Source organism: Ixodes scapularis, unplaced genomic scaffold, assembly GCF_016920785.2.
Source record: "Ixodes scapularis isolate PalLabHiFi unplaced genomic scaffold, ASM1692078v2 PGA_scaffold12__126_contigs__length_90152505, whole genome shotgun sequence".
NCBI classification, from domain to species: domain Eukaryota; kingdom Metazoa; phylum Arthropoda; class Arachnida; order Ixodida; family Ixodidae; genus Ixodes; species Ixodes scapularis.
The window spans coordinates 88,829,105-88,850,717 of NW_024609838.1; the positions used below are offsets into that span (position 1 = coordinate 88,829,105).

At 48.2% G+C, this 21,613-nt stretch overlaps 1 protein-coding gene across 4 annotated transcripts in view; it reads left to right on the plus strand.

Annotated features, from left to right (window-relative positions):
- Positions 1 to 21,613, plus strand: part of LOC8038969 (DNA helicase MCM8) — a 67,192-nt gene that overhangs the window by 24,818 nt on the left and 20,761 nt on the right. For 3 of the 4 annotated variants that reach the window (XM_040206830.2, XM_029976574.4, XM_029976577.4), the window contains 4 exons: positions 1,016 to 1,295; positions 6,162 to 6,421; positions 20,793 to 21,001; positions 21,357 to 21,555. In XM_040206830.2, coding sequence (XP_040062764.1) covers positions 1,016 to 1,295; positions 6,162 to 6,421; positions 20,793 to 21,001; positions 21,357 to 21,555 — 948 coding nt within the window. The remainder of the gene's footprint in view (positions 1 to 1,015; positions 1,296 to 6,161; positions 6,422 to 20,792; positions 21,002 to 21,356; positions 21,556 to 21,613) is intronic. The other variant, XM_029976578.4, reaches the window with a different exon arrangement.

The window sequence follows — 21,613 nt, forward strand, 5'->3', positions numbered from 1 at the left end:
CGTCGGGTGACAATAACGCACCATGGATAGCCTCTGGTGGCTCGTAGCCCCTGCTGAGGTCTATCGTAAGGGGAAACCGAGGAACCTACATGGTTTGCAGTATTTTTGCCTTCATCTGTCATGACTTACTCAGAGGCCATTTTTTTAAACCGCTTTCCAATAAGGCCTTTTTTTATATATTTGAAAACTTAGAGTGCCTAGCATTACAGGCCTATATAGTAGAAACTCTTCCTGTTCAAGGTTTAGTTATTGGAGAAAACATGTTCACTACATCGGTACCTCAGATAGCTGCATAAGTATTACGAGCATAACTTTGATTCAATATGTCTACTATATCTTTACTTTAACGGCGCTTACTTTACACAGGTTCTACTGTACCATTATTTTTCCCTGCAGTAAAGTTGTGGCAGGCTTACCTTTCCATAGTACTTGCATTTGAGAGGGGAACGTAGCAATGCAGTATAAAACATTTTGTAAAATTTAATTCTAGGAAGTTCCTACCCGATTTATTTCTTCACTCATTTAATCGTTACAGGAATGCTCGACGAACAAAGGAAACCTCGCTTCAATTGGAAGCCGATAATTTGGTCCCAGTCTTTTCAAAGTTAATCTCGAGGCACGATAAAAGCGAGAAAAGCGCTCGAGTCGGACGCTTTTTCTCGCCAAACTTCAAGGCAGGTCCAGTGACTGCCTCTGTCCCTCGGGCGGCTCCAAGGGTGGCTGGGATGAGAATCCAACTGGGATGAGCTGCCATAGTCCGCGTCATTTCCGGTTCCCCAATGACCACGTCGTACTTGCGTCGTCACGCCTGCCGTGATGCTGGGGGTGAAAGCAGAAGGACGCCCGCTCCGCTGCAGGCCACGGAATTTGCATTCGCTCCTCCTTTTTGCCGCACCTCGTAGGACCAAGCGGCAGGGCCCACCGGCTCGTGTCCTTCGCCGCTTTGGGGCCATTTCGGGGCAACAGGTGCACCGACTGAAGTTGCAGGTACGGACCGACGGGTCTCGCCTCCCAGGTGGTGAAGGCGGGCCTGCTGCTGGCGCTCTTCGGCGGCGTCCGTCGCTACTCGGACGACCCGGACCACGTGCCGGTTCGTGGAGATCCGCATGTCCTGGTGGTCGGAGATCCGGGACTGGGCAAGAGCCAGCTGTTGCAGGCGTGCGCCAGGGTCGCTCCGAGAGGAGTCTACGTTTGCGGAAACACGGCCACCGTCGCGGGCCTCACGGTGTCTGTTGCTCGGGGCTCTGCGGGCGAGGCGTCCTTGGAGGCCGGAGCGCTCGTCCTGGCGGACCGAGGTTCGTTCGTCCTTGTGGGACTTTGTCGCAAACTGCGCGTCCCGAATGACTCCGTTGAAGGCAAGGAAGACATTTAAATGATGGCTCGAACAAGGAACAGGCGGCACGCTGCATTCGGACAACGCTAGAAAAAAAAATGTTCTTTTTTCCCCGTGCAGCGTTTTGGGTGACCAATGTCCCAGCACTGCTGTGTCACGCTCCTGGCGGCATGGTCTTTTTGGCCTTCTCGTTGGCATCTTCACTCTTTGTCGTCGTAAAACAACATATAAACAACGGCTCTCATTTTTGGTTTCTTTTTCTTCTGAGGCCAATTGTTTAGCAACTACAAAATAAACAAAGAGTAGCTTCTTGCATAGCCGGCTAGAGGTGCACACTTCCGCATCGACTCGCAGAATGTAAGTCGTGCTGCACATAAATGGGAAGTGTATTTATTTGTCTCATTACGGAGCTTGTCCGCACGTTGCTGTCAGTTATTTAGGTACCATTCTGCCATTAATGCTGCCACCGTAAATGTTAAAGTTAATTTTGCGTCACCACAGGCAGAAAGAGGTGCGGCTCATTTCATTGTCATTTCATTACGCTGAACCGTTTTTCAGTGGACCAGTAGCCACCATGTGAAAGTTTGGGTTCGGTTTCAATATTAATGTTTGGTTTTGGGTTCAATATGAAATGTTTGAATGAAAATTAACTGTTGGGCTAGATGACTATTCATTAGAAAATTAAAGAATAGAGCGCTAACAACGGATTATTTACTGCTCCCATCATGAAAGAGGTAAACAAAGTGAACCAAGTGATTACTTATGTGATGAATCGCTGAAAAAGGAAAAGTAGAAATGTGTTCTGCTATAAATGTGCATTAATGAGTGGCTCAAATTACACCACCAAAATAGGATAGTAACGAAATGAAAATAAAGAAAAGCTAAGAAATGAATGGAAAAGAGAAGTAATTTGAAATATCACAGTGACCCGCTGAATTTTAAGAAAACTTCTAGATAATGGTGCTTTTTTTGAGACAGTGCTACGGAAGTTGCGCTTATGCACTAGTCTCCTTGATCTAGGATAGAATGGGCCTCATGAGTTGCTCTGGCCCTCTTGCTGTAGTAGCGCTTGAGGATTCGAGTTTTGAGTAAACATGGGGTTGCATGCAGAGCCTTTGACATGAATGGCAAAGATGACGAAGAGGGGCACATTCTCATAGTCGCACATTACGCCCAGTTTGACCCAGTACATTCCCACGAGAACGTGGTTTTTCCTAAGTGATGTCGACGTCACATTTCAGGGTTTGTGTGTGCGTGGAACAGTACATGGACTAGGACATTTCTGTGGTCTATTGATCTTTGAGTTTGTCCGGAGCCGAGATGGCCACCTGTATTTCATATCTTGTAGCTATCCGCTTCAAGTTGCGAGATATTTTATGCGTGTATACCACTGCTGGCGTTTTTTTTTTTTCTTGATTGGGTGCTGCCAAGCATTCATGCAACACTAGGGAACTTGGATTTCCAGAACCTGTGCCTGGACACTCGTCTTAGCTGTATGTTGGCGGGACTTTTGCGAAGCTGCTTTTAGACACCTCTGCACAATTTCTCGTTTGATGATTCTAGAATGGGCCGATTGAAAAGGTATGTCCAACATGTATGGTTTCCTTCAAAGAGAAGGTGTTGTTGGTTGGTAGTTGGAATTTCAGTCTCTTAGTTTTTGTTAAGAGCGTGGATGCTGTTGAGGTCAGGTCTTGGATGGAGAAGGAGATATCTAATGTCACATAACCCCTGGTTGATAGGAAGGTTACCAGATAGTACTGATGCCAAGTATGATCCCATCCACATTCCTCGCTATATAGCAAAGGCTCTTGGACGTGACCATTCCGGATGGAATCCCGGGAGTTGTAGAAAAGACTCGGTGTACCACTTGGGTTTTGGAGATGGGGGACCACACTGCCATTAGCCTCGACCCTGCAGCTGAGCGCTTCAAACAAGGCCTGGGAAGGAGGAGAACCTCCACATCTAGAGAAAGTCCACACCCACTTTTCTTTTTGTGTCTCAGGAAAAGCTCATTGAACTTAAGGGAGCTCAAGCTACCTAAAAGATATTGTCACGAATAACAAGGCGAGACAAGGAATAACTGGGGAAAACTGAAATGTTTAGTGGGGGCGAACTTGTGCCCAAAAAATAAAAAGGAGACAGAAAAAAGCAAAGCGTTGCGGGCGTCGAAGTTGGCGTGACAGCAGAGTCGAACGCTGAGGCAAAAACTGGCTCGACAAGGTTGCGGGTGGCCTCTCATCCAGAGTGAGTCACTATCTCGAAGATTCGGCGGAGAAGGTTCGAGCGTAGCGCGCTCGGGGCGAGAATGAACACTCACTTTCTAGAACAACAAAAGCAGGGATAAACGATAGAAGGTATGTCCGCAGCAAGAATAAAGAAGAACCTTCTACAAGTCCGTGACCCTGCATGCGGCAATATCCAGAGTTTCTTCTTTTTCGGCAACGCATGTAATCACCTCTTTCGTGACACGAGCAGTAAACAATCAGTTGTGAGTTAGTGCTGTGTCCTGTCCCATTGTTCCTTCCTGTCCTATAGGGTAGAATTTTGGAATGAAATGGTTCGTTTCAGTTTTGTTCCTGTTCAGTAATTAACGGTTTCAATACGGTTTTAGGTTCAACTCGACACTCTTGATGCAAAGACGGAAAGAAATGTGTATGGGGCAATAATTTAAAAAGTAGATGTTTGTTTTTATCTTTTGTAGGGGATGTGGTGACGTCCAAACGCCGAGCTCCGATTGGCTCTGATGGAAGGATAGTGGGTAGACATGAAAGTAAGCTGCCTCGAGGTCTACCCACTATCCTTCGATCGGAGGTTGGCATTCCCACAACCCCCGCAAAAGAAGTAGACAAACTTGCGCTCCACGTAGCTCTTATACTTGCGTTGCGTGGGTACTGCCATCTAGGATCACGTGACACGGCTGCCATAAGGTGGCTTGCACTCGCCGCTCTTCCCTCCGCAGCTTGGCAAAAGCGTTGTATTCATGTTTTTTGTTGCGTTTTATCACGTTTCTCGTCTTATTTTGAAAAGTGTCCTTCGATGCTTTTATATGCTACCTAATAGCGTGCCATCATTATGGGCGCAACATTAATTTTGTAACACCTTTTTACTATTTTCATTGTCGGCGTACCTAGACATCCTAATAATTAAAAAAATTACAATCACGCGACACCGCTTTCCTTAATAAAACTTCATGAAAGGTCGGGTCATACCTCTTTCTGACCTATGCAGAGTTGTCAATTTTCCGGGCTTATTTGACAAATCATTACTGTCGGAACTAAAAATTTGATAATCTGACATGATCTTTCGACTCGCTTGTTCTAGTATCGATAAAAAAATCGAGTGCAGACGTCCTCAAATCGCGATAGTTGAAACGTTTCCGAGGAGGCATGCCACGCAGTAAAGACGCTAGCGTAAAATACCGGACAAGCACCCACTCAAAATTTAGAAATAATTGCGAAAAAATGGGGATAGGCGCTTGTCCGGTCGTCAATTTTACATATCAATGTACTGCACGTATTTCCTGAGACCTTACATATTTGGGAATGGGCGCTTAGTGTGGAATGGGCAGATGCATGGTATTCTTCGATATGTTCGCAGCGTGAAGCGTTCTTTCTCAGCTGCCATTTTGGTTACGATAAATCGCCATTCCTTGTTTATTCATCACAGTCCTGCAGCGCCATCAGGCATTATCGCAGGGGGCGAATAAACGCCGAAATATGCAAAGTGGAACGTCGCCGGCAATCTTCAGTTGCTAGGTGTTACGTCATGGCGTCGCTTTCTATGACCGGGCAGTCCAGTGCAGCCTCCATTGCTATCCGTCCTATCACGTCTCGAAATATGCCTTCGCTGCCATCTGTCGGCGCTTGCAGAAGATGTCTCCTAGCCAGATTCAGTGGGGCTGGGGCGCCATCCCGTGGCGACGTCACGACGTTGCAAACTTTGGATACTCGAAACCAGAGTGCTCCAAATCGTCCAAGGGCAGCGCATGTACCAAAGCTCTAATGCATTGAAAAAGAACTACCGTAAACTACTTATTTTTATCGGGCTCAATATTTCGCAATTTAGGTCAAAGCTGAAGTTTTGGAATAATTAGCGGGTACTCATTTTCGCGATGTGGTGGGATCTCAATATAGATTCCAATGTGTTTACAGTTTACCACAATTGTTCGTGGGACCTATTTTTTGCGAATTATAGGCGATTCGGGAAATTGGCGAAAATGAAGTCGTTTTCAGTGTATTGAGACAGAAATGAGAGTTCCTGTTCTAACTACCAGAAGCCATAACTTGTCCAGAAACGCATTGGAGGCTTTGCCACTGGGCTTAGAAATTGTCGATCACGGTTGATCGATTTTGACGGGCGCGAAAGAGTTTATCAGGTTGTCGACCTTTTTTCACTACGCTTCTACTTTATTTTTTGGAAACTAGCATCAGCGGGTTCAGTCGGAGATGATGGAAATCTTCCTCGTGCATCAATTTTGTTGTTTTCCTACTGAACCCGACTGAAATTAATGACAAACATGACCGGATGCGTCAAAAAGTGCTTGTGACAAATGCGCAATTATGACTGAAAACCAGTTGTCAAGGTAGCTCAGTACTGCTGTTTTGTTGGGTGTTGACAGTGAAGTGAAAATGACAGAAAAGTGGGCTGAAACCCAAGCGAATGGCAGCGAGTGCCGGTCTCCTGAGAAGTCTTGGGACCACTCTTCTCAGTAGGGACCACCACTCCCAGCCTTGGCTGTGGGCAGGCACTGGAACGAGACGTCCAAGGCACTGGAGGCGGGACAACTGAAGCCTGGACAAAGCCAACCAACTGGACGCCTTGTTTCCAGGCTGCTGCTGCATAGACGAACTGGACAAGATGTCCGCCGCCCAGGGGGCACTGCTGGAGGCCATGGAGCAGCAGTGCGTGAGCATCGCCAAGGCGGAGCTCTCTGTCTCGCTGCCCGCGAGGGCGGGCGTCCTGGCCGCGGCCAATCCTGCGGGGGGACACTACCAGCGGGGCAAGACGGTCGCCGAGAATCTGCGCATGGGGAGCGCCCTCCTGTCCCGCTTTGACCTCGTCTTCATCCTGCTCGACCGGCCCGACGCGGTGAGGGGTCCCTCGGGCTGTTCCTTGCATGTCTCGGAGACGTTTTCGGAGCACTTTCAGGATCTGGACATGTCCCCCAGTTGTCATAGGGCTGTTTTCATTTGAATTCAGGAACACTCTTGCAATCAAATTCATACTAAACATATAAAATAGCGCAACGGGACATGCGCTAAAAATCATGTTGAACTAAGATGAACCAACTAGCCCAACAATGTACCCTACTAGACAAAACTCTTACTTTTGAAGGAAAAAAAAAATTTCGGGAGCATTCTTGAAATGAAAGAGTGCGCAAGCGGAAAGCTTGGCAGATTTTTTGTTTTTAAGTTATTGATCTTCTAAGCGATTGAGGTGAAAACAAACGCTTTTCCCACCTGTTGGCATTTGCACGTCTGCGCACTGCTATCTTCTTTGCGCTGCCATTGCTGTATTTTTTATTTTTTGCGCACTTGTGATTTGCTTGATGATGAAGCGTTCTTCATGTTTCCCTCCGGAATGGACGCCTGCTGGTCTGCCTGGCTAACTTAATCAGGTATCTAAAGACGGTTAGTCAGGTACCTTGGGATATATTACTTCATCTTTTGGTGCCAAAACTCGGCAGTAAGAAGTTCCAGAAAAGATGGAAACCAGCATTGCGACCTTTATTGACCGACGGGCAGTCGTGCAATCTGCGACAACCAAGCTCATCAACGAGGTCGCAGCCATGGCGGATCCCACATCGGTCGGTCAGCTGAAAACCAGATTAGATCTCCTTGTGCTGAAAGAAGACTCCCTCAAGGAAACAAACCGCGAGATTGAGCAGGGCGTCGGAGACGAGGCCTTAAAGTAGGAAGTTGCATGCGCCGAAAGTTACAAGGAGAAGGTTAGCGTAGTGAAGACTACACTTAAAGGCATGCTCCGTGACCAGGCCCAACTAAATGACATAGCGTTACCGAGTCCGGCAACATCGAACCCTGGCTTCATAGAGCAGGCAGCGTCGAGGGATAGCGTCGTACAGACAAGCCCATTGGTAAAGATTTCAAAGTTTGGGGGTGAACTACGATCGTGGCTAGGGTTCTGGATCCAGTTCGACTCCACCATCAACGCGAGCTTGACGCTGTCGAAGGTCAATAAGTTCAAGTACCTGACTAGCTACCTCGCAGGAAAGGCAGCCGTGGCTGTGGCGGGGCTTGATCTCAGATCGGTAAACTATAACCAGGCCATCGAAATTCAGCGGGAGAGATTTGGCCGCCAGGATATCATTATCGACGGCCACTTGTCGAGGCTGCTGAACATCACACTATTGCGAAAATCTTGAAGCGTCGACAAACTTTGGTCACTTTTTGACGAAGTGCAGATGGGGGTGAGAAGTCTTAATGCTCTCGGGGTCCGTGCCAGCATCTACGGAGTATTGCTCCTCACCGTACCAAGAAAAGCCGTGCCCACTGACCTCTGCCTCGAGTATCACCGGAGGCAAGACAAGGACAGACGAGAGGGAGATCAGTTGGAGACCTTGCTACGCTTCCTAAAAAGAGAGATTGAATATCGCAAAAAGATGCAACCAGTAGAAACACAAAAAGATCACCTTTGCATCACAGAATGAGCAGCTACCAGGCAGGTCCCATCCCTTCAGCAACTGCCTTGAATGCCATGACTGGCAAAGACGACAAAAGGTGAATTTTTTGCTCCTCTAACGATCGTGACTCAGAGGGGTGCGCTGCAGGGATATCGGTCTCAGACAGGAGAGACATTCTGAAATGTGACAACTGATGCTTTCGTTGCCCAGAGAAAGGCAAATCCCGAGACTGCTGAACATCGAAATGGCTTAAATGTATGCGGTGCTCCGGGAAACACCTCACAAGTATTTGTGACCACTCTCAAGCTTTGCTTGTTGCACGAATAAAAAAAAAAAAAAAAAAAGTATTTGTGATCTTAATCTGACGGGCATCTGCAGCGCCACGAAAGAGAGACGCAGCATTAACATTAGGTAAAGCGATCCACAAACATTCGGTGTTGCAGTCTTCTTTTGGAGCGGGAGACCATCACATTGAAAGGGAAAGGGTGCTCTTTCAGGTTGCACAGGCATGGGCTGAGGGCCAGCAGGGCGCACCCTTGTTAGACTCTTCCTTGATGGCGGCAGCCAGTGCACGTTTGTCCAGCGCAGCGTCTCCATGAAGTTGCGCTTAAAGGCCTTGGGAGAGAAAGAGCTCAAGATGTTCACCTTCGGCGACAGTGCGGTCGCCAAACACACGAAATGTCGTCGGGTAGAGCTATGGCTGAGGAACAATATACAAGAAGTTTGTGTAGAGGCTCTAGAAGTTTCTTTGAGTGGATATCACGACTGCTCCCTTGGAATCTGCTGTAGACTGGATGAAGAGGCAGGGCATGCAGATGCAGACGCCACGCAAGGGGCTCAAGATGAGGATGGGATGAGCCCCCCGATTGGAGCTGATTAGTTCTGGGCAATCGTCACTGGATCATTCAAGCGGCTGAGCCCCAGGCTAATGGACAGTGAACACGGCCCGATGGACCCTGCAAGGCCAGGTAGAAACAACCGGATTGTCGGCAATCTGTTTCTCGGCTACAAGCGTGATGAGGGTGACCGTGACCGAGGAGACGGAGAAACATCGGTGTACCCGAAGTCCTTCTGGGAATTCAAACACCTTGGCATCAAAGAACTCGAGACAATGTCACAAAGAAAAGGTAGAGCCCTTCCACTTCACATGAGCATGTAGGACCAGTTAAGCTGTTATCTTTACGACGTCTGGGACAACCTCAAGGATGACTTCTTGGATGACCTGAAGGACGACGCTTAGAGGACGACCCCAAGGACGACCTCGAGGACGACCCCAAGGATCAATTCTGGGACGACGTCTAGGATGACCTCAAGGACCACCTCAAAGACGACTCCTAGGACGATGCGTAGAGAAATTCAGCCTTTCCACTCTGGTGAAAACCAGGGTGGAAAGGCTAGAAAGGTTGCCGCCGTCGCTCATAGATGGCGGTAGGTGTCTGGAGTTTTGTGTCGACACGCCGCTTGTCTGTGGACACGATACTGGGGAAACTAGCCCTTAACAGCTCCGCCGTAAAACTATCAAGTTCGAAGACGGTCGCTACAAGGTGTCGCTTCCATGGAAGCCAACTGCCAAGTAGTTAAGAGACAACTGGGAATGGGCAATGAGGCGTCTCAAATCGCAGGCTTAAACTTCTCCAAAAACTTAACCAGCTGATCAAAGATGATGGTACCTGTATCCAAGACTACGTTGCAAGAGGCTACGCAGAGAGGGTAGAAAAAATGACCCGCACAAGGGACTGGTTGGATATGCCACATCAAGCTGTTGTTCGTCACAAGAGTGGGACGACTAAACTGAGGGTGGTTTTTGATGCATCGTCGAGTGCAGGAGGTGGGGTTTCACTGAACAATGTTCTAGAAAAGGGACCAAATTCGAATCGAGAGCTGATAGACCCACTGATCAGGTTCCGCACCCACAACATCGCCGTAATCGCAGACATTGAGAAGGCTTTCTTGCGAGTTCAGATGACGCACATGCCTTTTGGCGTAAGGTCAAGCCCATTTCTGCAACATTACAGCACCATTTCGAAAGCGTGCCGGAGCAGTACACGGCGACGGCAAATCTTCTGCGGAATGACCTATACGTAAACGACCTCCTGACCAGGGCAGACAACCAGCAAGAGTGCTTTGTGAGGAGGCAACAGAAATAATGAACCATGCTGGAATGCCACTTCGCAAGTGGATGTCTTACGACCTCCAAGTAATCGAGGTGTTGAAAGACAGCAAGACTCAACATACCTACACCGACTTTAGAAACTTGGGATCAACAAATGTTCTAGGAGTGGGTTGGAACCCTCAAACAGACACGTTTGAGTACAAGGTCAGCTCTCTTGTCCATCTTCTCGAGGACGGAGAATAAGAGATTCATGCTGCAGGTGTCATCGGGAATTTTTGATCCATTAGGTTTTTTGCTCCGAGTTACTACGGCTTCAAGCACCTTTCTGAACTGCATTTATTAGTCGTTTCGGCATGTTTGTTTGATTGCGCAGAACATGGCTTGACGAAAATTGCTGCCTGGGTCTTTTTTCTTTTTTTGTTTTACGAGGCTATATTAAAAAGTTTCGAGAAACGGCCACTAGAGGGTCACTTTTTTCTGATATCTTTGCCGTGTTGGCAACTTGTCCGTATGAATTCCCTTCAGATGTCATACCATATTTACTCGCATAATCAATGCACTTGCATAATAAACGCACCCCCCACAATGGGCATCAATATTTTGACTTTTTTTTTCCCCTTCTGTAATCAACGCACCTCCAATTTTCGGTTCTGCGAGTCTCGAATTGCGTCCAATTTAGCAAGCCACTAAGCCAGTTTTCTTTTGCCGCCAAGCGGTCAGGCCAAGTCAAGCCAAGTCAAGCCAAGCTAGGCTGCTCTTGTGGCTCTCGTAATGGTCTAAAGTACGTAGTTGCTGTAGTTACGGAAGTGATCAACCGTGAAACCGAGTGTCGCGCACCAGGGCCGTACCCAGAAAAATATTTCGGGGGGGTTTTCGGGGACAACGGCGGCCATTTTGAAAGTGTCTGTTGTCTTATTTTCGCCTATGAATCATGTGCATCGGTGGCATATAATGGAGAGTTACAGCAAACCGGAGAACCGGTCCCGGTTTGGTACCCGGTAGCCGACCGGCGCCACTGCGCGTGCGCAGAGGTGGAGATTAAAATCGGCTGGCTGCCTGTGCACCGACCAGGGCCGTACCCAGAAAAAAATTTCGGGGGGGGTCAGAACCCCCTATCCCCCCCCCTGGTTACGGCCCTGTCGCGCACACTCGACAAAGCTTGGGTCGAGGAATTGCTGAGCCCCGGACATTCTTTGTCTATCGGATGCGTTGATATCAACAAACAAGCCGTCGTCTGTGGTCCGCTTTCAGACAGTGAAATCGTGAAAGTGGTTAGGCCTAATTTCACATACTCCGGGTAAATTCGTTTATTTAATTCGCAACAGAACGGCATAGCCAGGTACACGCTGCGCTGTAGGCTGAGAGTGTCTGGTAGCCTTTCCGTGAACGAAACTAAATCCGTGCAAGCGGGCTTCCGGGGTCGGCGGTTGGATTTTGTACGAGTTCTCGTCTCGGTGAACGAAACTTGATCCGTGCAAGCGGGCTTCGGCGGTCGGGGCCCTGGACTTCGTACAAGTTCTTATATGCGTATTCGCAGATTATACCTGAGTAGTGATGGCACAAATCACCGGAGATTCGGATTCGGACAGATTCGGAAATTTCCGAACTTCTCGCGACGAATATTCGGCAGATTCGGAGATTCGTCAGGTTCGTCGCTGGTTGCACACGGCAGCGTAAACCCTTTTGTAAACATCGCGAATGCGGTCAGTTGCGGTTGTTTTAGGTACTGTTACTGCATATAACCAGATTTCTCTTGTTTACTTCAATGTATGGTATGTACTGTACTGTCATTCTAAACCCTGGCACGCGCCCAGGTTCAGCTGAGCTGATCGGTGTGAGCCATCATGCGGTGTGGTTGGCGTAGGCCTAATCAATGCACGGTCTCGGTTTCTGCGCGGTTTCGCGGTGATCGGTAAAGTAAAAGTAGCAAAATGCCGTGTATTATGTGGCGCAACGCGTAATAAATATATTTAGGAAAGGGAATGATCCGTCTCCTCCAAAGCTGTGTAAGACGTAAGTGCGATGAAAAGTGTTGCTCATCCCAACTTCGACCGCGTACTGACACCGCCGAAGAAAAACGTCGCACTGTCGTTTTTCCGTTCTCGGCAGCAAGTTTTGTATACGTAAACTTTATTTGATGAAAAAGAAACAACACAGGGGTGTCCAACGCTGCTTTATTCTTCAGAAACACACTAATCCAGATACCGTATCATTAAACAGAAGAGTAAAGCTATACGCACTCCGGAGTGCATTTCGGATGAAATGGCTATACGCACTCCATGCAGAGCTCATGCCGCTCGGCCCACCCTTTTCGAAGGGCGTGTGAATCACTGGGGAGCTCGTTAACACAGCCCCCCGCTTGCGTTCACGCCGCTTCGCGGCGACAGTATCGGCTGCTAATTACAAAACTTAACCAGTACACGCCGCTTCGCGGCGTCCAGCCGGCAACCCAAGACCCAAGCCCCGCTCTCCCCGATGGCACCTCCGGAAAGGGAGACCCATGCCATTTAGTTCTGCAAAGTTTCGTCGACAACATCATTGCAAAAAAATGTCGGAAATATCGCCAATGCCTCGACAAAACAACTTGTTTGAGAGAAAAAAAAAAAAGTAGGCCCACCGTGCATGGAACTCGCGTCCACATGCGTACAAAGCGGACACCCTAACCCCTATGCTATGCCATCGCTCAGAAAACTCGTTTTGACCATTCGTTTTATTCGAGTTTAGCGGAGTGCGTATAGCCAATTCGGCCGAAATGCACTCCGGAGTGCGTATAGCTTTACTCAAACAGAAAGGTACAAATGCAGTACAGGAGAATAGTACAGCACAAGAAGTTTTAGATTGTTTCCCGTGTTCCGAAAACAATACCACAGTGGACACACGTTGAAGACAATCCGCTACTATGACCGTAATTATGGGCACAAAATGTGTTTGAACCCGGTCGTGGTTTGAACCACGCACGTATGGCATCGATCTCTTGCGGGGGGGGACTGCTGCGAACCTCGGACGAGCACCGGCTGCACGTCCGCCGAATCCCGCCAGGCTGGGGCGGCCACGCCAAGCCTGACGAAATCCACGAGGAACTTATCGCGCTTGCGTTTGCCGCAAGGGCAGCCGCGGTGGTCACTGCCATGACCCTGCTGACAACGCCGGAGGTTCCTGGTGCCCAAGAAACTCTCGTCGACCCGCCTGCCCCACAACCGACTGTCACTGAACTGGCCGAACCGCCGGGGCAATGAAAACATGCGCTTATATTTCCACGTGCACCAAGCATGCCTATTTTGGTCGCAATCCGGAGCCGAAACCAATTTTCCTGCGATGTCTGGTTACCATTCTCGACAAACATCCGAAAAATTATAAACAGAGCGAAAAAGTTAATTTATTACTATGATATTATTTTACAACAATATTTTGTGCACTTTGTAGAATTTAGTGAATTTAATATCACAAAAAGTTGAAACACTCATCAACGTGATCTGGACACCATGGCAACGCTCCGAATTTTTCCGAACTTTTCCGAATCTCTTGAGATTCGGCTACTTTTCCGAATCTTTCCGAATCTGAAGATTGGGCTCCGAATCTCGATTCGGATAAAGATTCGTCCCATCACTATACCTGAGTGTGCCTAACGGATACTAGCAATATCTATCGCCTAAGAATGGTTGCCTTGCTTTCTGTGCTAAGTGAGCTTCGTAGGGCGCTTTTTTTTTTTGGCAAAAGGCACCCTGAAAGTGCCCTAAAAGGCTCGCAATTTATAAAGCATGGTTACTGTGGCATGCCCCCGACCAGCCGTGGGTGCGCCTCCAGCACTGGAGACGTGCCACAGTACCTTGCCGTGTCATGTTGGCACCTAAAAGGACATTTGCACAAAGTGTGGAAATGCAAAGATTTTACCCCGTGCAATGAATACCCCGCCCCCCTCCAGATATGTGTCATTTTTTTCGGGAATAAAAAGTGTGTTTATTATGCGAGAAAATATGGTATCATTCTGTGAAATAGTCTGGTTTTCAGAAGCATTGAAGTTAAATGACGTTAAAGGGACCATGAAGGCAGTTTCGAAGTTTTATTCGACGATTGAAATGGATGTCAGGCACGTCTCGGATACTGTTGACCAAGTTCTAGCCCGAACAGAATTTTGGGTGCCGCACCAATCGAGCAAACAGGCGCGGTAATAATAGCGCCGGGAACGATGCCTGAGACCCCACCGAGGCGGCTCCAGAAAGGTGAACTAAAGTGCGCCGTAGCGTGACGACAACGGGCTCCTCATCTGGCGACTGGTTCAAACGATAGACGCGCTGTTGGTTTCGATTTTGGTGGTGAGATGTGATGAAAAAAGTTTATTTGAACGTTGGATAATATTTTGAAGTTGTAGTTGGGAATTAATAGGTTTCATACCGTGTATAAAAGCATAATCTGAAGCGATCCCTCCGTTTGTCACTGGTTGAACGCATCCCGCACTGCTACCTCGGGCGCGTAACAAGCATCGAGCAACCATGGACAAAAAAAAAAAGAAAAAGGTACGAGCGCCGGGGGCGGCGGACTCTTGGTTTTGGTTTCGTGCGTCGTCTCGTGTACGCTTTGCGAACTGGTGTCTCACCAATCATGCCGCGTAAAGCACCAATCCAGAGTTCCGCGTTCTTAGCAGCATCTCCCGTTCAGTCGGCGTGAGGTCGCTGAACGGGAGCTCAAACTCGTTTGCGAGCGCGGCGTTGTCGTCCTTTTCTTTCAGGTTTTCTTCACAGACCGCCGTGCACTAGAGCGAACCACGGGAACCACACTGAGTGTGCACTAAATCCTACCGATGCCGACAGTGCTCCCTGACGTCACTTCTCTTTCCAGAGGCGAAAAAGGGAAGAAATCTGAATGTTTGTTTTGGTTTCGCAAATTTTTGCAGGTACAGAAATAAGTCACAACGTTCTAGAAAAAATTGTGTGGCATGCCAGGACCCTAATGCTTCCAAAAACACCTTCTTTTAAAAAAAAAATTAAATTGCCTTCATGGTCCCTTTAAGTACTTCCGATTATCGATAAGAACAAAGCTCAAGTGGTCATCGAACTTCTTTGTTTGGAGAAAAAAAGAATGCGACAGAACTCAAATCAAATCATGTTGGAGACTTACGCCTTGTGTAACTTAAACCAGCGCGTCCGTTTATTAACATTATCATCGACGGTCATCACCTTCATTTTCTACAGTGAGCTTGTAGGATTTGGAATTCAAGCGTGACCGTTGGCACACATTTGATAAACCATGTTCGAGACGTCCAAGAATGACTACAACACCAGAAATTGGGATTTAAATCTAACATGGTTTGAGCAAATGGTCGAATACATAAAAGTATGTAAAACTGTGGGAGCTGTGGGCATTCCTTGTGAACGAGTAGTTCATACTTTACATAATGAATTGGGTAGAGAAAGCTTTTTTCACGATGGGTGCCGTATTTCCTTATTTCGGATCCATTGTATTCGCCCAATCTGGCTTCCTCGGACTTAAACCTTTTCCCGAAGGCCAAAACATTCCTGGCTGAAAGAGGATTTTGTTTGAGTGAAGAGGTGGCCTGGGCTGTCAATGGTTCTTTTGGAGACCTCGAAAAGGGCCACTTGAAGGAGGAAACGTTGGACCAAGTGTGTTAAGCTTTGAGGGGATTATGCTGAACTGTAAAAACCGTATTTACTCGCAGAATGAACGCACTTTTTTTCCGAAAAATCGATGCAAAGTTGGGGGGGGGGGGGGGGGCGTTCATTACGCAAAGTAAAATTTTTGCGTCCGTATTTACTCGCATAATGAACGGACCTTTTATCCTGAAAAATCGAAGTAACTTCTTATCTCTTTGCGCGCGGCGCCCGACCCCGTAACCAAACTAAGCTGTGCCAAAAAAAAAAAAAAAAAACTGTTTTCTTTTTTTTTAGTTTCTTGGGTGTTTTTTTTTTGCCGCCTTTCGCAAGCTGTTTTGTTTGCTTAGGCGAGGGCTTTCCGCTTCTTTCTTATCTCCTTGGTGCGGCGCGCGACGCACGACCCCCGTAACCAAACTGCGCTGTGCAGGAAAAAAAAAAAGAAGAAAAAAAAAGCTCCTCTTTTTCTTTTGTTTTTTTTTTCTCAGTTCAGTGTTGTTTTTTTTTCTTTTTGCCGCCTTTCGCAAGCTGTTTCGTTCGCTTAAAGGGCTTCTCCGCTCCTCTTTCTTATCTCCTCGCGCGCGGCTGCGCGCGAACCCAAAATCCAGACTGCGCTGTGCAAAAAAAAAAAAAAAGCTCCTCTCCATGTTTCTTTTTCTTGCTTCCTTTAGATCAGTGGTTCTCAACCATCGGTGTTTCGCGGACCCTTTGTGGATCGGCGGAGGTGATGGAGGACCCCGTTCGGGGTGAGGGGAGGGGGAAGGTATAGGTTAAATATAATAATAATTGAATAAATGGATTTAAGTAAGGGCTAGTGTAGAGTAGACCTTTCTTATTGGCAAGCACACGAGGAAACTGGCCCAAAAACTTAACATTTCTTCTCGACCTGGAAATAAAACTTAATGCCGGGCTTAACTGATGAACACGGACCCCTAGAATGCCTTCGCGGACCCCGAAGGGTCCGCGGACCCCCATTTGAGAACCACTGCGTTAGATCTTGGCGAATTTTTTTAACGCCTTTTGCAAGGCGTTTTGTTCGCCCATGCTGCCCATGCATTGGCGACCTCGCTGCACCAGGATAGAAAAGTGTGTTCATTTCGCGCGCGTGGGGGGGAGGGGGTCAAAATTTTGACGTCCGAGTTGGGGGTGCGTTTATTACGCGAGTGAAAAAAAAGTCGAAATTTTGAGAGCCGACTTGGGGGGTGCGTTCATTACGCGAGTGCGTTCATTGTGCGAGTAAATACGGTATACCTTGAATTCAAGGTGCTTACCCTGCTACATACTGCTACATTTAGACAAGATGGGATGAATTTGAGCCAATGTTGTACCTGAATGCAATTCCCTTCGTGCGCCTGAATTTCCCTTCGTGCGCCTGCATTTTAAGCGGTATGTAATTACATGGAGTTCTATGGGAGGCAAACCGGTGGTTTAAAAAAACCGCGTTATACCCAGTCCTGCACTACAAGCGGTTACGTTGTCAGTGGTCTATACTGTATTTTTATTTTGCGCTGTTTTTCCGCTAAGGTGTGTGTGGAAACTAGGGCCTCATCAAGCTGCAGAAGCAGCTTTTTGCCCTCTTTTCCACCTTTTGTCCGTTTTGTAATGAAAAAAGGAAAATAAAAGATTATTATTATTATTTATTATTATTATATCTCTAGGCTTCATCTTTGAGGTTGTCCTAGAAGTCGTCCTAGGAGTCGTCCTCTAGGTGTCGTCCTCGAGGTCGTCCTAGAAGTCGTCTTGAGGTCGTCCTCGAGGTTGTCTTAGAAGTCGTCTTTGAGGTCGTCCTAGAAGTCGCCCTCTAGGCGTCGTCCTCAAGGTCATCTGAGAGGTCATCCTCTAGGCGTCGTCCTCGAGGTCTTCCTAGAAGTCATCCTCGAGGTTGTTTTCGAAGTTGTCCTCAAGGTTGTCCTAGAAGTCCTCTTAGAAGTTATCCGAGAGGTCGTACTTGAGCCGTCCTTGAGGTCATCCTAGATGTCGTCCTTGAGGTTGTCAGAGATGTCACCCTCTAGGCGTCATCCTCGAGGTCTTCCTAGAAGTCGTCCTTGAGGTCGTCCTTGAGGTCGTCCTAGAAGATGTCCTAGGTGTCGTCCTCGAGTCGTCCTTGAGGTCGTCCTAGACGTCATAAAGATAACAGCTTTACTGGTCCTCCATCTTCACGTGAAGTAGAAGGGCTCTACAATTTTTTTTTCTATCTTGAAGTCCTACATATAAATTTGATTCTTGTTAATCAGATGACAACAGCTTTGTTTTTATCCAGATTAATTATTGCAGTTTTATTACAACCTTTTCATGAAAAACCAACTTTGGTACTCAATATTCTGTTCCAAGATGATTTCCATGGAATATACTAAAGTCGAAGCTCGTTATTTCGACTCCCGTTATTTCGATCATCGCGTTAATTCAATCCTTCCGTTTAGCACCGCCAGAAATGTACAGGCTTCAATAGGCAGAAAACCCCGGTATTTCGATCTGATAAATATCCCCAACCCGATCATTCGTCCCGGGAGCCAGCATCTTCGTAACCGGGAAATATTTTTTAAGCTAACACTATAAGTTGAGGTTAAAACAGCGCCTCAGAACACAACACGCGTCCCTACCCATATTGGCAAACAGCCGTTGCAGCGAGCCCGCGCCTGATTGCGACACCTCCACAGACGCGCGATGCCCGTCGGCGCCCCCGGCGCCTCGAGCCGGGGTGCGCTCCGCGAAAGAGCGCCCGCACAGACAGGCGCCCTTTCGCCGGCGCCTCGCGCCGGAGAAAGGGCCGATTTGATTAGTCGAGATAAGATCCAGTCAGAGCGCACCGGCCCGATCACGTGGGGAGGCGCGCGGAAGGAGACGGGAGCAACGAGAGGGAAATGAGTGAGCGATGAAGTGAGAAAGAACGTCGGGAGGATGGAGAAGGAGACTGGAGAAAAATGAGCCAGCGATGAAGAGGTTTCTGTTCTTTGGAGTGCGCGGCGTTTAATGCTCATACCGGAAAATGTCGAAAGAAAAGCGAGGAAAGTACTCTTCGAATGATTTAAAAACAAAAGTTCAGGTACTCAACGAAGTTAGGGAGGGAAAATTGTCCAGAAAAGAAATTGCCGAAAAGTATGACCTCAAGAAAAGCACGCTTGTTACCTACATTAGGAACGAAGCAGCAATCGTGGAAGCTTTTGAAGAAGAGCAATTTGTGAATTCAAGAAAACGCCTTCGCAGTGCAGCCCATCCAGAACTCGAAGAAGCTGTTTACAAATGGGTGACAGAAGTAAGAACGCACAACCTTCCGATGACTGGAGACATGATTCACGCAAAGGCTCAACAGTTCAGCGAACGTTTGGGCATCGAGGGATTCCAAGTTTCCGAGGGATGGCTCGCAGGATTCAGGGAGAGGCACTCTCTTATTTTTAAGCACGTGTGTGGTGAAAGAGCCGATTTGGATGAAGATTTGTGTGAAAACTGAAAGATGTTTGAGCTCGCACGTATTCTTGCGCAGTATGCGCCCGAGGACATATTCAATTGCGACGAAACGGCGTTGTTTTTCAAAGCTCTCCCCGACAAAACGATAACGTTCAAAGGGGATCCTTGCACTGGGGGAAAACGCAGTGAAGAGCGGGTGACCGTGTTCGTGGCAGCCAACATGACAGGCACGGAACGTCTGCCTCTTTTGGTGATCGGGAAATCCAAGACTCCACGATGCTTTTGGAACATCCCACGGCTTCCAACGGACTACCGTTTCAACAAAAAAGCGTGGGTGACACGTGATATCTTTCAAGATTGGCTTCAAAAATTGGCTTCAAAAAACACGACCTTGCGCGAAGGGGCGCAAGGTCGTGTTAGTAGCGGACAACTGCAGTGCGCACAAAAAAATGCCGGAGCTGTCTATGATCCGCCTGATTTTCCTTCCACCCGCAACCACCTCACTCTTGCAACCAATGGATCAAGGAATAATCAAACACCTGAAAGGCTTGTACCGCAAGCATCTCATGGCAAGAATATTGCTTTGTCTGGACCAGGGTAAGTGCTATGAAGTCACTCTGTTGGCGGCGATTCATATGCTTGTTAAAGCTTGGACGGACATGCCAAGCCAGGTCATCGCAAACTGCTTTCGTCGCTGTGGTTTCTCGTGTGATGGAAATACTGCGAGTTCGACGACTGCATCGGCTACTACGTCTACATCGGCAACTGCATCGGCTACTACATCGGCCACTGCATCGGCTACAACATCGGCAACCACAATTGAAGATGAAAACTTTGACGAAGAATGCAGTGATCTAATGTCCGCTCTACCCGAAAACGTTAGTTTCGATGATTACGTTGCGATAGATGATAGAGTGCTTGTGTGCGGTCAATTGACTGACAATGAAATCATCGCATCGGTTCAGCGTCCCGAGGGTCAGGAGGACGGCAGCTGCGAGAGTGACGCCGAAGAGCCGCCGCCACGCCCATCTCCTGCCGAAGCATCCGCTGCGCTCGATGTACTTGCGAACTTCGCAACGTTTGAAGACACCGACGGGACGATGTGGCCGCACATTGAGGATATGCGGAAATTTTTTTTGCGAAGCGTCTGACGGGAATGCGGCAGCAGAAAATATCGGCGTTTTTTTCGAAATAAAACTCCGTCGTCACGGTTGGCTTTTCGCCGCTTCTCGTGACGTACGTCGTTACTCGTTTTTGATCGATATTCGATAATTCGACTCTTCGATAATTCGATCTATTTTCGAGGAACCGTCAGAGTCGAATTAACGAGCTTCGACTGTAATTGGCTCTATACCTAAAATAACAATTGCAGCAGTCGATACTGTCCTTCATCATTGAGCATATTGTTCTCGTGCCTAGCGCTTGTACGTGCAAGTTCCGTGTTTGTGGGGATCAAACCTGTTGTGCAATTGATGCTAATAGAGAGTTGGACAGAAATGGGAAGGCAAAGAATACATTAATCTTAACGTATAAGTTCCTTTTGCTGCTCCAAAATGACAGATCACATCACTGATATATTTATCCTGATAACTTTTCTGTCTACCCTCGTATGTATTTGTATTTTAGACCCAAAGAAAGTGAGTCATTAGACCTTGGTCTTTGTATCTTGAGCTCTTTTGTGTGGGCCTCTTTCAGGATTTGGACCGGCGTCTCTCCGAGCACGTCATGTCGCTGCACTCCAGCGGCAGGAAAGGAACTGCGTCGTCCGCCGCTCGAAACTCGCTCGGAGAGACCGGAAAGGAGTCGTCTGCGGCAGATGCACCACTTGCGGAGCGACTTCGCGGACCCGTGCAAGATCCCGTTCCGGGACCTCTGCTGCGCAAGTACATCGCCTACGCTCGACAGTGAGTTTCCCTCTGCCCACGTAGCTTCAACGAGAAGGCCGAGCAAAAGCGCTGCGTGGAAGATATTTACTTACGATTGCTCGCATATACCGCCGGCGTTCAGCTGGAATGCCAGGGCAGGACGACGAGTAAAGAGTAAAAAGCTGCGACTGGGCAGATAAGTGCCTCTAAGAGAAGTCTTTGTTTCTAGGTTTTGGATAGTGAAGCGTTTATTCTGAGGTCTAGTTGGGTGCAGAGATGTGCGCTGCTTTCCTGCGCGTCTTCTACCAAGGCGACATTCCTGATGCTTTGGCACATGGAGCAGGGTCGGCTGCTTGCTTTGGGAATATCCCAGGATAAGGAGGATGGTTTCCAGGTACGTTCAGCCGTCGCTGGGCGCCGAGTGTGCATCCCTGCTGCAGGCCTTCTACTTGGAGCTGCGTAGGACGCGGCGCGAGGACTGCGTGCCCATCACGACGCGGCAGCTCGAGTCCCTGGTGCGGCTCACCCAGGCCAGGGCCCGGCTGGAGCTCAGGGAGGCCTGCACCGCTCAGGACGCCCGGGACGTCGTCCAGGTGGGTCGGCGGACAAACCTCCATTTAACCAAGAGGCCCAAAACTGTTGTATTATCAT